The sequence below is a fragment of the Colobus angolensis genome, unplaced genomic scaffold (genome assembly GCF_000951035.1).
Source record: "Colobus angolensis palliatus isolate OR3802 unplaced genomic scaffold, Cang.pa_1.0 Scaffold381, whole genome shotgun sequence".
In the NCBI taxonomy this organism is placed as follows: Eukaryota; Metazoa; Chordata; class Mammalia; order Primates; family Cercopithecidae; genus Colobus; species Colobus angolensis.
In genome coordinates this window covers 227,358-241,390 of record NW_012117166.1, presented here as the reverse complement: position 1 = coordinate 241,390, position 14,033 = coordinate 227,358, and the positions used below count along the sequence as shown (strand labels likewise).

The 14,033-nt window shown below is 46.5% G+C and overlaps 1 protein-coding gene across 1 annotated transcript; it reads right to left on the bottom strand.

Moving 5' to 3' along the window:
• Positions 1 to 3,551: 3,551 nt before the first annotated feature.
• CNGA4 (cyclic nucleotide gated channel alpha 4) lies at positions 3,552 to 13,945 on the bottom strand. The gene is made up of 7 exons (XM_011954295.1): positions 13,896 to 13,945; positions 9,531 to 9,761; positions 9,314 to 9,415; positions 9,010 to 9,116; positions 8,088 to 8,733; positions 7,015 to 7,364; positions 3,552 to 4,864 (listed from the first exon to the last, which is right to left on the bottom strand). Exons 1-7 carry the CDS (start codon positions 13,943 to 13,945, stop codon positions 4,404 to 4,406), a joined length of 1,947 nt encoding a protein of 648 aa, XP_011809685.1. The 3' UTR covers positions 3,552 to 4,403.
• Between the last annotated feature and the right edge of the window lie 88 nt (positions 13,946 to 14,033).

Below are 14,033 nucleotides of genomic sequence, written 5' to 3'. Positions count from 1 at the left end.
TTGACAGAGTCTCCCTCTGTCACCCAGGCCGGAGTGCAGTGGTGTGATCTTGGCTCACTGCAACCTCCACCTCCCAGGTTCAAGCTATTCTCTTGCCTCATCCTCCCGAGCATCTTGAATTACAGTTGTGCCACCACGCCCAGCTATTTTTTTTTATTTTTAGTAGAGATGGGGTTTCACCATGTTGGCCAAGCTGGTCTCACACTCCTGGTCTCAAGTAATCTGTCCACCTCCACCTCCCAAAGAGTTGGGATTACAGCCGTAAGCCACCGTGCCTGGCCTTACATACCACATTTATTTATCCACTTGGTTGATGGGCATCTAGGTCAGTTCCATATCTTTGCAATTGTGAATTGTGCTGCTACAAACATGTGTGTGCATGTGTCTTTTTCATATAATGACTTATTTTCCTTTGGGTAGATACCCAGTAGTGAGATTGCTGGATCAAATGATAGTTCTACTTTCAGTTCTTTAAGGAATCTTCATACTGTTTTCACTATATGGGAGATTTAATCTCAGTTGTGGTTTGGGCTTTCTTCCCACTCTCTTTCCCAATTTAGGGCCTTACAAAAATCTCTGGGGCTTTTATGTTGAACAGAACATCTGGGGCAGGGCCTCTGGTCTTTGGAGCATGCTGATAATGCTGGTATGTGCCTTGTTCAAGCCTACACACTTCTAGGGTAATGCTTGTATGTGCCTTGTTCAAGCCTGCACACTTCTAGGGGGTGCTGCTCTGAGTCTCCAGTACCTGTTCTGGCATAGTGATCATTCTCCAGTTCTTTCCAAAGACTCAACTCTTAGTGTTGCCTATTTTGGGCCCTCATAGAAAATAGAGTCTAGGCTGCTTTTTTCCTTAGAAATCCTGTAGTAGAATTCTGACTTCTATTATTTTGCCCTCTGATGTTATTCCCAGGATTATGGCAAAACGGACATTGAGGATGTAATTAAGTTAGTTAATAATCAGTTGATCTTAAAATACGGAGATTATTCTGGATTATTTAGGTGAACCTACTCTAATCAGATGAACCCTAAAAAGGAGAGATCTTTCTCAGCCTGGTAGTAGAAGGGGGAAATGAGAGATCTGAAGAATGAGGAAGATTTAATATGCCTTGGTTGACTTGAAGATGAAGGGGCCATGTGTCAAGGAATCAGAGATCTTTGTCCTACAGTCAATGGAATTCTGCTAACAACTTGAATGAACTTGGAGGCAGATTCTTTCCTACAGTCTCCAGGTAACAGCCTAGTCCAACTGAAACCTTGATTTCAGCGTTGGGAGGCCCCGAACAGAGGTCTAGTTGACTGACACTGTGCTTGTATTTCTAACTTACAGAACTATGAGAATAAATGGGTGCTGTTTTAAGCTGCTAAATTTGTGGTAATATGTTATAACAGCCAAAAAAAAAAAATAACCACAAAAAACAAAAAAAAAAACAAACACACACACACACACACACACACAAAACAAACAAACAAAAAACCCCACAACAAAACAAAACAACAACAACACCAAAAATACTCTCAAGAATCTCATTCCTTTCCCTTGTCTTAGGGAATCTCCCCTCCGCAGAAGAAACTTCTGCTTCTTAAACTCTTCTTAAGCTCTCACAGACAACTGGGTACAATTTACCTGTAACTACATCATTTGTGAAATCCTAGGAGCCCTATTTTTCAAAAACAAAATCTTGGCTGAGCGTGGTGGCCCACACCTCTAATCCCAGCACGTTGAGAAGCAGAGTCAGGCAGATCTCTTGAGTCCAGGAGTTTGAGACCAGCCTAGGCAACATGGCAAAACCCTATCTCTGCAAAAAATACAAAAATTAATCAGGCGTGCACACCTGTGGTCCCAGCCACTTGGGAGGCTGTTGTGGGAGGATTGCTTGAGCGAGGGAGGTAGAGGTTGCAATGAGCCAAGATGGCACCACTGCACTACAGCCTGAGCAACAGAGTGAGACCTATCTCAAAAACAAAACAAAACAAAGAAAACCCCAAGACCCCCACAAAATCTCTGGCAAAAAGTTTCTGTTAATTTCTGTTTCTGATCCTGTAATTCAAAAAGCTTTAACTTTTAAGGGACAAAGATTTAGGTCCTTTCTTATGATGGGAGGAGGGATAAGATCAACAAAATCCAAATGAAAATTTTAATAAAATTTTTGGCCACATTTATAAGTGTATAGCCTAGTGCTTGATACACATTAGTTAATATTCTTTGGACTAAAAGAATTTATTTTATTTCTTGGTTATTCCAGGAACTTAAAATTGTGTTCACTTCTGTACATCCTGACCTAATTCTACTCAGCCTGTCCCAAATTGTCCAAATATTGTCTTCAACAGGGTGAAAAAACCAATTCCACAACTAGAGGACCTCAGAAAGCAACTGATGCTATTCAAGGTGTCTTATGATACGGTGGCTCCACCATGAAGATTCTGATCTCCTCATCCTGGAATAGCAGAGGCAGAGCAAAATGGATAGCTGGCCCTTTGAGAGTTTTGTTTCTACCACCATAAAATGCCAGATAACCAGTTATCACCCTGCTAGTGCTATAGACCAGAATTAGATGGCGTGGCAGAGGCCAACTGTTCTGAGAGAGCCTTCAGTGGGGACAGGTGTGCACATTGTAATATGTCAGTGAAAAACTTGTTCTCAACTCCTTAAATCCATCAGATGCCACCCAAATGGCCTTTACGATGTACTCATCCATTCTCGTTCAAGATGATAGGAGGGCAGAGATGACAGAAAAACCTCTCAAGAAATTGACACACATCTTCCTCCAACATTTATCCTCTGTCTGCTTCAACTCTCTCTTCTTACCAAACATATATTTGGGTACTTACTAGGTATCAGGCACATCCCTGGGGACACAGAGATGAACAAGGAAAACCCAGTGTTAGCCTTGTGGATCTTATATTTCGTGCAGAAGACATATCACAAAAAACTATATATTTTAATATATATATATTTTATTTATGATTTTATTTTAATATGATTTAAAGGTGATTACCCTCATAATCTCTCCTGAGAGTACAGACATATCACTCAGTTATATCTATAGGTTAAATCCTGGATACATTTTAAACTACCACCTGGCACAGCTCAGACCTCAAGACTGGCCAGGCCCTGGAGGAGCTGCAATGGTGACTCGGGGTGAATCTGGTTCAGACGTAACTTCAGACTCCTCCCCATAGACCTATGATATCTTTCCTGCCCCAAGTACAGACCTCCTTCCAAGTATACCAGAGTTAACTCCAAAATTCCCAACACCCTCATCTCTAATTGCCTCTGACCGTAATATGCCACTGAACCTAGTCTCTACTCTCCCCTATATTTTGGAATACTGTGCAAAGAAGAAGGGCTGGATTTCCATCAGCACCAACACCAGTTCCAACAACTGTCATGGTAGGGCTGGGCCAGGTGAATGGTCCTGTTGGAACTATTCACCCTCTTTCTGTTGGGAGAATGGAACTATTCTCCTCTTGGAATCAGCCCTGAACACAGGGAAGCCCTGGATCTAGGCTCCAGGGCTGGCCAGAGGGAAGAAAAAGAAGAAGTATCTGCTCTGGCCCATTTAACTAGATGAAACCTCTCAGAGCTTATAAATCGAGAACATATGCTCTGGTGTGGGATGCAAAGGCCAGTGTGCATGGGCACTGTTACAGCAGTGTGATGTGAAAGCCTGCTTTGCCTAGGCTGAATATTGATTCTCTATTCTTAAGGTACCTCACCTCTGACTCTAACCCACTAGATACTACACAGTTCATGCTCATCACCTCTGAGACTCAGAATTCAGGCTTCAGACTTCAGAATTCAGACAGAATCCATCCTGGCCCACCATTGACTTTGCCTTTTCTTTACAGCCCCATAAATGCTTAGGGAGGAGGCAAATACTTTATTGAAATGCAACTTTCAGGGTATACTTGTGAGTCACCCATATGGGAAACATCCAAAAGACATCTTAGACCTAGAGGGCTCAGGGTGTGCTTTTGTGTTTTCACAAGTGTGTGCACACCTGTGAAGGGCATCTGTGTCTATTGGTGTATGACTGCCAGCATATATGTGTTTAGGAGGTGCATGACTGAATGTGTATATATTACGCGGGTGTAAGATACATCAGTGCTTGTGAGAAAGCATGTGTGCTGTGTGCTCTGAGAATGGAAATTCCAGAGCATTTTAGATGGAATGCACAGTCTTGGGGCCAACAGGTCTATGAGCAACTGTGTGTGTGTGTGTGTATTCGTAAGTGGAGGCTGAATGTGCACTATACTCCTATGTCTCTAGCTGGGCATCTACAGACCAATTTGCTCCTGTGTCTGCAATCCCACAGACAGGATGACAGAGTTGCAGCAGTTAGGCTTTACTACAACTCTGGATTCACTAGGAGGTGGGAATGCTGGGGATAGGTATGGGGTCACTCTGGACCTGGAGGTCCCTCCTGCATGGCCCTGCCCTCTTCATCTTTGGAAGTTCCCTCCCCAGGCTCGCCCTCGTCATCAGCCTCAGCCAGGTCCTCAGGCATCGGCCACTCTCGAGTCTGCCACTCCAGCCGCTCAACGCGGTAAGCAATCTTAAGTGCGCTGGACTCCAGCTCAGCCAGGAGGCGAGCAAACTTCGTCTGTAGATCATCCAGCTGCTGGTCTAGGCCTTGTAGCCGGGACTCTGTGGCCTCCTGCAGGGCGATCTCAGCTGCCTCAGCATTCATGTCCAACTTGTTCATTTTCAGCAGGATCTCACGTCCCTTCTCTTCCATGATGGTCTGTGCCTGTGGGTACTCGCTCAGCACCTCCCGCAGGTCCTCCTTGCTCAGACAGAATAGGTCTGAATAACCTATGCTCTTGATGTTGGCTGTGCGGCGGTTCCCAGACATGTTCCCTGTGGCCCATGGGCAGATGGAGGATAGTTAGCAGGAGGGTGAGGAGGTGGCATTTCACTCCTGAACCAGGGCCTTCACCTCCATATTTGTGCTTCTGAGCCTCTCCTTCTGCCTCATTAATTCTTTCATTTAGTAAAATACTGGGGACCAGGCTCTGTGCTGGGTGGGTATCAGTGACCTGCCTCAAATAATTCACAGTCTAGAGGAGATACACTTACATTGGAATAGTTACATAACAGTATGACTGGTGCAGTGCAGACATATTCATCAGGTGTTGTGGGAAGGCAGGCAAAGAACCCCTACCAAACTATAAGGCAAGGAATTTAGGGAAGTCTGGAGGAAGGGATGCCCTAAGATATAATTTGAATATTTGTCCCAGCCCAAATCTCATGTGAAATGTAATCCCCAATGTTGGAGGTGGGACCTGGTGGGAGGTGATTGGATTATGGGGGCAGATCCTTCATGGCTTGATGCTATCCTTGAGATAGTGAGTCACGAGATCTGGTTGTTTTGGTTGTTTGGTTGGCACCTCCACCAACCCTTGCTCCTGCTCTCACCATGTGACATGCCTGCTCCCTCTTTGCCTTCTGCCACAATTATAAGCTTCTTGAAGCCTCCCTAGAAACTGAGCAAATGTCAGCACCATGCTTCCTGCATGGTAAATCCTGCAGAACTGTGAGTCAATTAAACCTCTTTTCTTTATAAATTATCTAGTTTCAGATATTTCTTTATAGAAATGCAAGAACAGTCTAATACACCTGAACTGAGTAGGAAGTAACTAGGGGGAGGAAGACAAGTCGGGGTAGGGCAATCTAGTCAGAGGGAGGAGCAGGAACAGAGGGAAGTGGGTAGAAAAGAGTTAGTTGGATGCATAAAATAGTAAGCAGCTCAGAGTGGGAGAAGTGCAGAGTGTGGGGAGAGTAGAGAGAGGGGACATCTAGGTCACACTGGGTCTCATAAGCCATGACATGAAGTTCAGGCCTTATGCTGAGGGCAGTAGGAAACTATTGAAATATTTTAAACAGGGAGCTCTGTGATATCCTCTGCAGTTTAGAAAGATGTTGGTGGAGAATGGGTGGGGAGATAGGTGAGGCTGAATATTGCAAAGTCTTAGAGCTAGAAGGACCTTGGACAAGGGAAAGGGAGCTACTATTTGTTGAACACTTGCTGTATGCCAATCATTGCACTGGATGTCTCACTCACATAGCTCATTTATTCTGACAAGTAACTCTTTGGGTTTTTATTATTATCCTCATTGGATAGGTGATTAAACTGAGGCCTAAATAGGGAAATGACTTATCCAAAGTCAAACAGACAGCATCTTACCACATACAGGATGTGGAGCCTGAGGGGATCATTGGAGGACAGATGTGAGGCTTTCAGAATCCCTGAGGGTAGAATTCTTATGCTGAGAGAGCCAGAGCACATCCAGCCTCTCAGTCTGTGACAGTGTGCTCACCCCATTTGTAGGATCTCCTGCTTGTACGACCTCATGCCTAATACCTGTGATTAGGCATAACAATTCCTACTGCACAGGGCTGATGAGAGGAAGAAGTAAGCCAGTAGGTAGTACCTGGCTTGGCCTAGGGGTGATGGTCAGTAAATGGGAACTTCTTCTCTTCTACATTTCTCTTTCCACTTGTCTGTAAAAAGGTTGTTCTTTCCACTCATCCCACATGTGTATACCTGTGAAACCTTGGGCAAATTACCCAACTTCACTGAGTTTGATTTCCTTATCTTTAAAATTGGGATAAGAATAGTACTTATCTTATAGAACTGTTGCAGGAATTTAATGAGTTAATATCATGTGAAGCACTTAGAACAGGGCATGCAAATATTAGCTATTATTATTATTATTATCTCTATCACTGTTCACTAGTCTATTGGTGCTTCAGGTGAATATCCACAGAGCAAGTCTACTCTTTCTTCCACGAACCCACCCTATCCACTGGTCTTGGCTCAGCTTCTCAGGGAATGGATCCTCTATGTGTTGTTTTTCTCTTGAGCCATCTAGTGACTCAGAGAAGGGCGAGGTTTCCTCAATCAGAAGTTTAGGCCTGAAGTACTATCTGGTCCCAGCACTGGGCTCTGCTGTTCCCCCCTCCCCCCACCCTGTCCTTGTCCCTGGAACAAATACTGGGATACCCACCTTTGATGTTGATGATGCTGATCTCCCCAAAGTAGAGCCCTGCACCGAGCACAGCATACTGTGTGATACCATCATCTGCCACCACGGCCAGTTGACCCTCTCGGACGATGTACATCTCTCGGCCAATGTCCCCTTTGCGGCATACATACTCGCCTGGTGAGTAGGTCTGGGGCTGCAGCTTCAGCACCAGCTCCTCCAGCAGGCTGGCCTCACAGTTCTGAAAGATCTGCACCTGGCTCAGAGTAGACAGGTGCACAGACACAGCCACTTCTGCCCGCAGCCGCTCAGGCAAGTGCTGTAAGATGGCTATTTCATTGGTTATCTTCTTGTTGATCTGCAGGTGCTGATACCTGAGAGTAAGGACAGTGCCATTTCCTTACCAGCCCTTTATGTGTCTGCCTCCACCCCTTCCATCAGGGCTCAGCTCAGCTCCAGCCAAGAATCTCACCATACTGAGATCTAACAGGGGTCATGGGAGTACCTGACAGTTGGATCATCTGTTTTCCAGGGCATAGACACCTCTACCACTTTGCATAACCCTTCACCTCCTCCTGTCAGGCTCTACCCTACTCACCAATCAGTGATGTATTGTTCCACCCCTACCCTTAGCTACCTCAGCCACCAAGGTCCCCCTCCTCTCTGGAGACCCTCTGCTCTCCTTCCCCAACTTTGTGACACTTCCTTTTGTTCAGTCCACACTATGGATCACCATAGGTAGTCAATGATCTTGTTGCTGACCATTCTCAGGGGGATTGCCCTGCTTCACCCACTCCTTCCAGAGCCTTCTGAGCCCTACCAGGCAGTGGCAGTTCCCATTCCATGGTCTCCATATTATCCTTTTTTGGGTATGAACTCCTCTCCCTTTCAGTCTCTTACGCACCCCCTCCCCCAAGTCCTGATTCCCTCAGTTGAAAGAAGTTTCCCCTTTCCAAGCCCCACCCAGCAAACCCACGGCTGAATGCTACATTTTGATTACCTTGCCTGGCTCACCAGGCACTAAGTACCCAGTCACCTCCCTCAGGTTCCATCACGTACACTGGTCCCTGTCCTGGTCTGAAACCCCACCTTCTCACCAGTCAATAACTCGCTGCTCCAGCTTGCGGTTGACGTGCTGCAGCTTCATGTACTTCTTCACCAGCCCATGATCTGGGTAGAAAGCTGCATCTGCAGTGTTCATGTTGTAGATGACAGAACTCATGCCACCCATGATGGTGGCGAAACCCATGACGGCCAGCAGGAAGTCGCCCACCATGAAGAGGTACTCCTCCTCCCGGGCTGGCGGCGGTGTATCGCCCACTGTAGTCAGGATTAGCGTGGAGAAGTAAAAGCTGTAGAGGTACTGGCGCCGCAGGCGCTCAAAGCCAGGCCGCGCGGGGTCCGGGTACACCCATGCGTCACGCCCGAAGCCCAGATACCGGGATAGGGCAAAGTATAGGCAACTGTTCCAATGGATGACGACAAAAATGTAAAGCATCAGTTTGGCAATGCGAAAGGCATTTGGGTAAGCTGTGCGGGTCTCCGTGCGGTCGAAGGCCTCGAAGAGGCGGGGCGCGCGGAGAAAGCGGTTCAGCCTCAGGGTGGGTGTGTGCGGGCCCAGCCGCAGGTAGACCACGTCTGTGGGCATCAGGGAAGCCAGGTCCAACAAGAAACTCCAGGTGCGAACGTAGCGACTCGAGATCCTACCCTTGTCCACCACCAGGATGCCCTGTTCCAAGAATCCTAGGGAGAGGTGGTGGGTAGGAAGGGGACCTGTTGTTGTCAAGCTTGGACTGAGCATGAGCTGCCCAGGGCAGGCCAGGGAGACTGCCTGAAGGACAGGGTGGAGCCGGGCGTAACTCTGCTCTGGGGTTTCTGGGGTGAGCACTGGGATGCTCTCAGGCCTAGAGGCACGCGAAGGTGCTAGCATGGCGGGGGGTGACTTTCTTGTTATTTCTTAAGTGGCTATCTTTAGGAAGGGAAGGTGGAACAAAGGGTCATTCCTAGAAGCTCACTGACCTGTGTGGAAGCGCACCACAATGTCTAGTAGGTACAGCAGGTCACTCGTGTAGTCCAGCACCAACCAGGCCACCAGATAACCGTGCTGCAAGTCGGGGAAGCAGGTTCTGCAGGGTTAAGCATGATTGGATCAAGGGCACCCTCTGTGTGTGAGGCGTCTCCCTAAGGCCCTCAATCCTCTGTCTCAGGCCCTCCCATGGGAGTTGCTGCTCCTCCCTGCCCCACCAAGGGTCTGCCCTTCTCCTTGGCCTCTCTTTAGTCCTCTTTTTGGCTTCCAGCCCCTCCCTTAGCACCCCTGCCACACCTGCACACGAGGATGATGAGGTTATACATGACTGGGAAGACCATTGTGTTCAGCCACAAGTAGTAGTAATCCCCAGATGGGTCCAGGACAGGCAGCGACTTCCTGTAAGAAGGAAAGTCTTGCTTCATTTATTCACCAGGTATTCAAAGCTGTAGTTGTGACTGGGGTACTAAGAGGAATGAGGAGAGATCCCACACAAGGGACCAGGACTTCTCACCTGGTCTTGGATGGGGCTGGGGGACTGGACTCTGTTGTCTTCACTTTGGTGTCCTGGCTCATAGTTCTGTGGTCTGGTGCTGGGGTGTGAGATGCCCACACCCTCTCTGCCTGTAGGGGACTTCGGGAGTTGGGGGCTAGTGCCTGACTGCCTGAAGGAGGCTGCCCTTGGGCTCCTGCTGTGACTTCTTTGTCTTTGAGGCTCTTAGCAACACAGCCAGAGCTAGCGCTACTGAAGGGGTGGAGACGGTCTAGCTCTAGCACTCTGCCTGCCCAGCCACACCTCTAATAAGATCCCTGGAGAAGGTGGGGGTGCATGCCTCAGAGGGAAGCCTGGGTCTTGTCTCTGTTTTCCTCCTCCCCTCTTTCCACAGCAACTGAGCTACATAGGTGTCCTCTGGGTCAGAAGACCTGAGTTTTAGTGTAGGATCAAACACTCTGTTTTATCTTTGTACATTCTCTGTTTGGGCTTCACTATTTATTTATTTAACAATTATTACTGAATGGCTCATCTATGTCAGATGCTAAACTATTCTCCAGGGACAAAGAGATCCTCTCACACCAGAAGTGAGCTCTATTTTTGTAATCTCCATCCCACCCATATCTACCTCCACCTACATCTTCCCCCATCACACCACTATCATAGATAGTGCGATGGGGCCATCCTATGGTGCTTTTGTGTTCATTTCCTTCTTGTTACTTCTAGTACCTGATCCTACCAACTATTCCATGTGTTTTATGGTCCCCAATCTTTCAACTTTTCTCTTTTTGTGAACCTGCTTAAATATCTCCTACATCAAAACAAACAAAACCCTATAAGTTCTCCCTCAACCTGATGTTCCTTTCACTACTATCATCTTTCTCACTCAACAAATCAAAATCATAACACCCATAGGTAGGTGTTCTGTGTGCCAGGCCAATATTGTGCTAAGTACTAGGAAATGGAGATGAATAAGACACACTCTCACCTCTCCAGAAGCTCACAGTCTGCTAGGTGAAATAGTCAGGCCAGCAGGTAATTACACATTAGGTAATTAAACAGCAGCAGTCATTGCCAGGCTACTGATGAGTACTCTGTTAGGTGGATACACAGAAGGTTACTATAGTATCCATGAAGTGTCCCTACAGAGCCTGGGTTCTATAGGATGAATAGGAGTTGGGTACAGAGATGGGAGGGTAAAGAGCACTAGAGGCAGAGTGCACAAAGTGGGCAAATGTATAGAGATATCAAAAAGCATGGGTGACTGGGCAAACATCAATTGGCTTTTTTTAGAGGGCCTAGCGGGTAGCGGTGAGAGATGAGGTTGAATGATACACAGAGGCCAGCTCAGGAAGAGTTCTGTCAGCCATGTTATAAAGCTTGGATTTTACCTAACGGCAATAGAGAACCTGTGAAGAGTTTTGCACAGTTCAGTGATAAAATCAGGTTTGTGTTTTTGGAGTGTTTCTTAGAAGAAAACCCATGGCTTCTTAATTTCTTTTTGAAAAGTATTATGCTTGTTAAAATAAAAAGACAGTATTCAAAATAATGCAACAAAATGAATAAAATCCTTTGTGATGCCATAATGTCTTGGTATTCTATTTATTTCTTTTTAGTGTCTTTCATAAGCTCCTCTGTCTATTCCTTCTATGATGGTGTTTTTTTTTTTTTTCTTGGATTCTGTTCTAGGCTTTCCAGTTTTGCCATCCTCCTAACGCTGTCTGGTTGATGTCAGTCACCCACAGGACTTCCTTTCCCATATAGTGGCTCCCGAGAACTCTCCCTGAGCTACAGTTTTCTATATGACTAACTGGTCACTGGATGTTCCTACTTGGATATCCCGGAGTCACCTTCAACCCATTGGGTCTATAACTGAGCTCATTATCTTCCTTCACTTTTTCTTCTAGAATTCCTATCTGTGCCCTTTCAGCAAAAAAACCTATGACAGCATTTATTATTATTACTGTACAACATTGTGGCAGTTAAAAAAAATGTTCACAAATTCTTCGACACCAATCCCTTGTGATAGTTTCAACCAATAGAGTATAGCAGGAGGGATGTTGTATGACTTCTAAGGCCAGATCATAAAAGGCCATGCAGCTTCCCTCTGGTTCTCTTGGAATGCTTCTTGTCTGGTAGCTCTCTCTCAGGTTGTTCCCTCTTGGAACCTACCCATCATATTGTGAGAAGTTCTGTTTGACAGTTCCCCCACTGACTTCTGCTTTTTCGTTATCCCAGCCCAGGAATTAGATGTGTGACTGAAGAAGCCTCCAGATGCTTCCAGTCACCAGCCTCAAATCACCCCTAGATGTTCAAGCTTTACAGATAAGGCCCCAGATATCATGGAATAGAGACAAGCCATTCCTGTTGCATCTCGTCCAAATTCCCAGAATTTGTGCACATAGTAAAATGGCTATTGTTTTTATGACACTAAGTTTGGGTTGGTTTGTCACAGAGCATAGTAACCAGAACAAATAAACACAGAGAAAGGTGTATAATCCTTAAGTGTATAGCTTAATACATTTTCACAAAGTGAACACACCCATATAACCAAGCACTCAGGTCAAGAAACAGAACATCACCAGTGCCTCAGGAGCCCCAATCTGCCCCTTTCAGTCAATGTTTTTCCAAGAATAATCACTACCTGAATTCTAATATCACAGTTTAGTTTTACCTGTTTTTGAATTTATGTAAATTAAGCATTAGTTTTTGATTCTTCCTCTTATTTTCCTCTTCTATCCACCCAATCATCAAACCATGGTGATCTACCTTCTAGAAGTCCACATGTCCACTTCTCTGCATTTTTGCTACTCTAGTTTGGGCCTTATCAGCTTGTTTGGTCTTTTGCAAAGTCCCCCTCACTATCAATCTATGTATAAAATTCTTTATAGCTATCATCCCAAAAATAAAATCTAAATTCCTTAAATGGTTTATAAAGTTCTCCAGTCCATGTCTTCAGCCTCATCTCACAATGTTTCCTCACATGTTCCCTAGGCTCCAGACATACTGTACTGACTGCAGTTCTTATAGCACCTCCCATATGCTGTCCATTCTTCCTTTCTCTGGTATATGTTGATCCTTTGGTCTGAAACTTCGATTTCTTTTTAAATACTTTTTATTTGAACTAATTTTAGGCTTACAGAAAAGTTGCAAAAATAATACAGGTTCTTATAAATTCCTTATCCATGTTCCCCTAACGTTATGATCTTATATAACTATAGCACAATGAAAAAAACCAGGTATTTAACATTGGCAAAATACTTTTTTTTTTTGAGACGGAGTCTCACCTTGTCGCCCAGGCTGGAATGCAGTGGTGCCATATCGGCTCACTGCAACCTCCGCCTCCCAGGTTCAAGCGATTCTCCTGCCCCAGCCTCCCAAGTAGCTGGGATTACAGGCGCGCGCCACTACCCCCAGCTAATTTTTGTATTTTCAGTAGAGACGGGGTTTCACTATGTTGGTCAGGCTGGTCTCGAACTCTTGATCTCGTGATCCGCCAGCCTCGGCCTCCCAAAGTGCTGGGATTACAGGCGTGAGCCACCGCGCCCAGCCGGTAAAATACTTTTAAAACTACATACTTTATCTGAAACTTCTATTTTTCTATTTTAGTTTATCTTACTCTTGCTTGTTTCCCAAGACTCGGCTTAGACACCATCTCCTCCTGGAAGTCTTCCCTAAGCTCCTTCACCATACCTTCCTCTCATTCTCTATACATGCAAATCGTGCTAAGTGCTGCTTCTAGATGGCCCCCGTAGTAATGCACTTATTACACTACGTTGCAATTCTCTGAGGTCCCGGAGAGCAGAGACCGTTTCTAATTGATCTGGAATCCAGCTGGGCATGCAGGTACTTATTCCGTGTTCCTTGACTAAGTGCTCAAGGGGTCACGGAGCAGCACAGCACAGAGGTGTTGGGGGAGCCAGGGGCAGTCATCGGTGGGGTACTAGAGACCAGGCTATGCACCACGATGGAGCAAAATGAACTTGAGTGCCCGCAGTCAGCCCTCTCCAGGCCTCCGCTTTTCCGCAGGCCCGGCCCACCTACTGATTCCTCCTGTCTTTTCGTGATAGCCACGCCCCTCACACCCACTCTTCCACTAGGAAAGGAAAAGGGAAAGGGAAGGAAAAAAATGATTATTGAGGAAGCGTCGCCCGGAATCCGTGGCCCCACCCCTGCTCGTCTTTCTTCCGGCTCCGTCTCTCTCAAGCCCCGCCCTTCTGATCTTTCCCTGCCTGTAAAAGTCGCGTCTCTCCTTAGGTCCCGCCTTCTGCCCTCTGGTTCGACCTTTCCTTCCCGGGCTCCGCCTCCGCTCTGCGGGCCTCCACCTTCCCTGAGGCCTTCCCCTATGACACGCCGGAGTCCCTCTGAGGGGCGGGATTTACGTACGAAGGGGCGGAACCAAGAGGAGAGGCGGTGCTCCTCCCGCGGATAGCCATCGGCGATCCCGCCTCTGCGTTCAGCCGTTGCCAGGAAACAAGCGATCTTGCTCGGGTTTGGTCGGGCTCAGCCAATGAGCTGGCACGC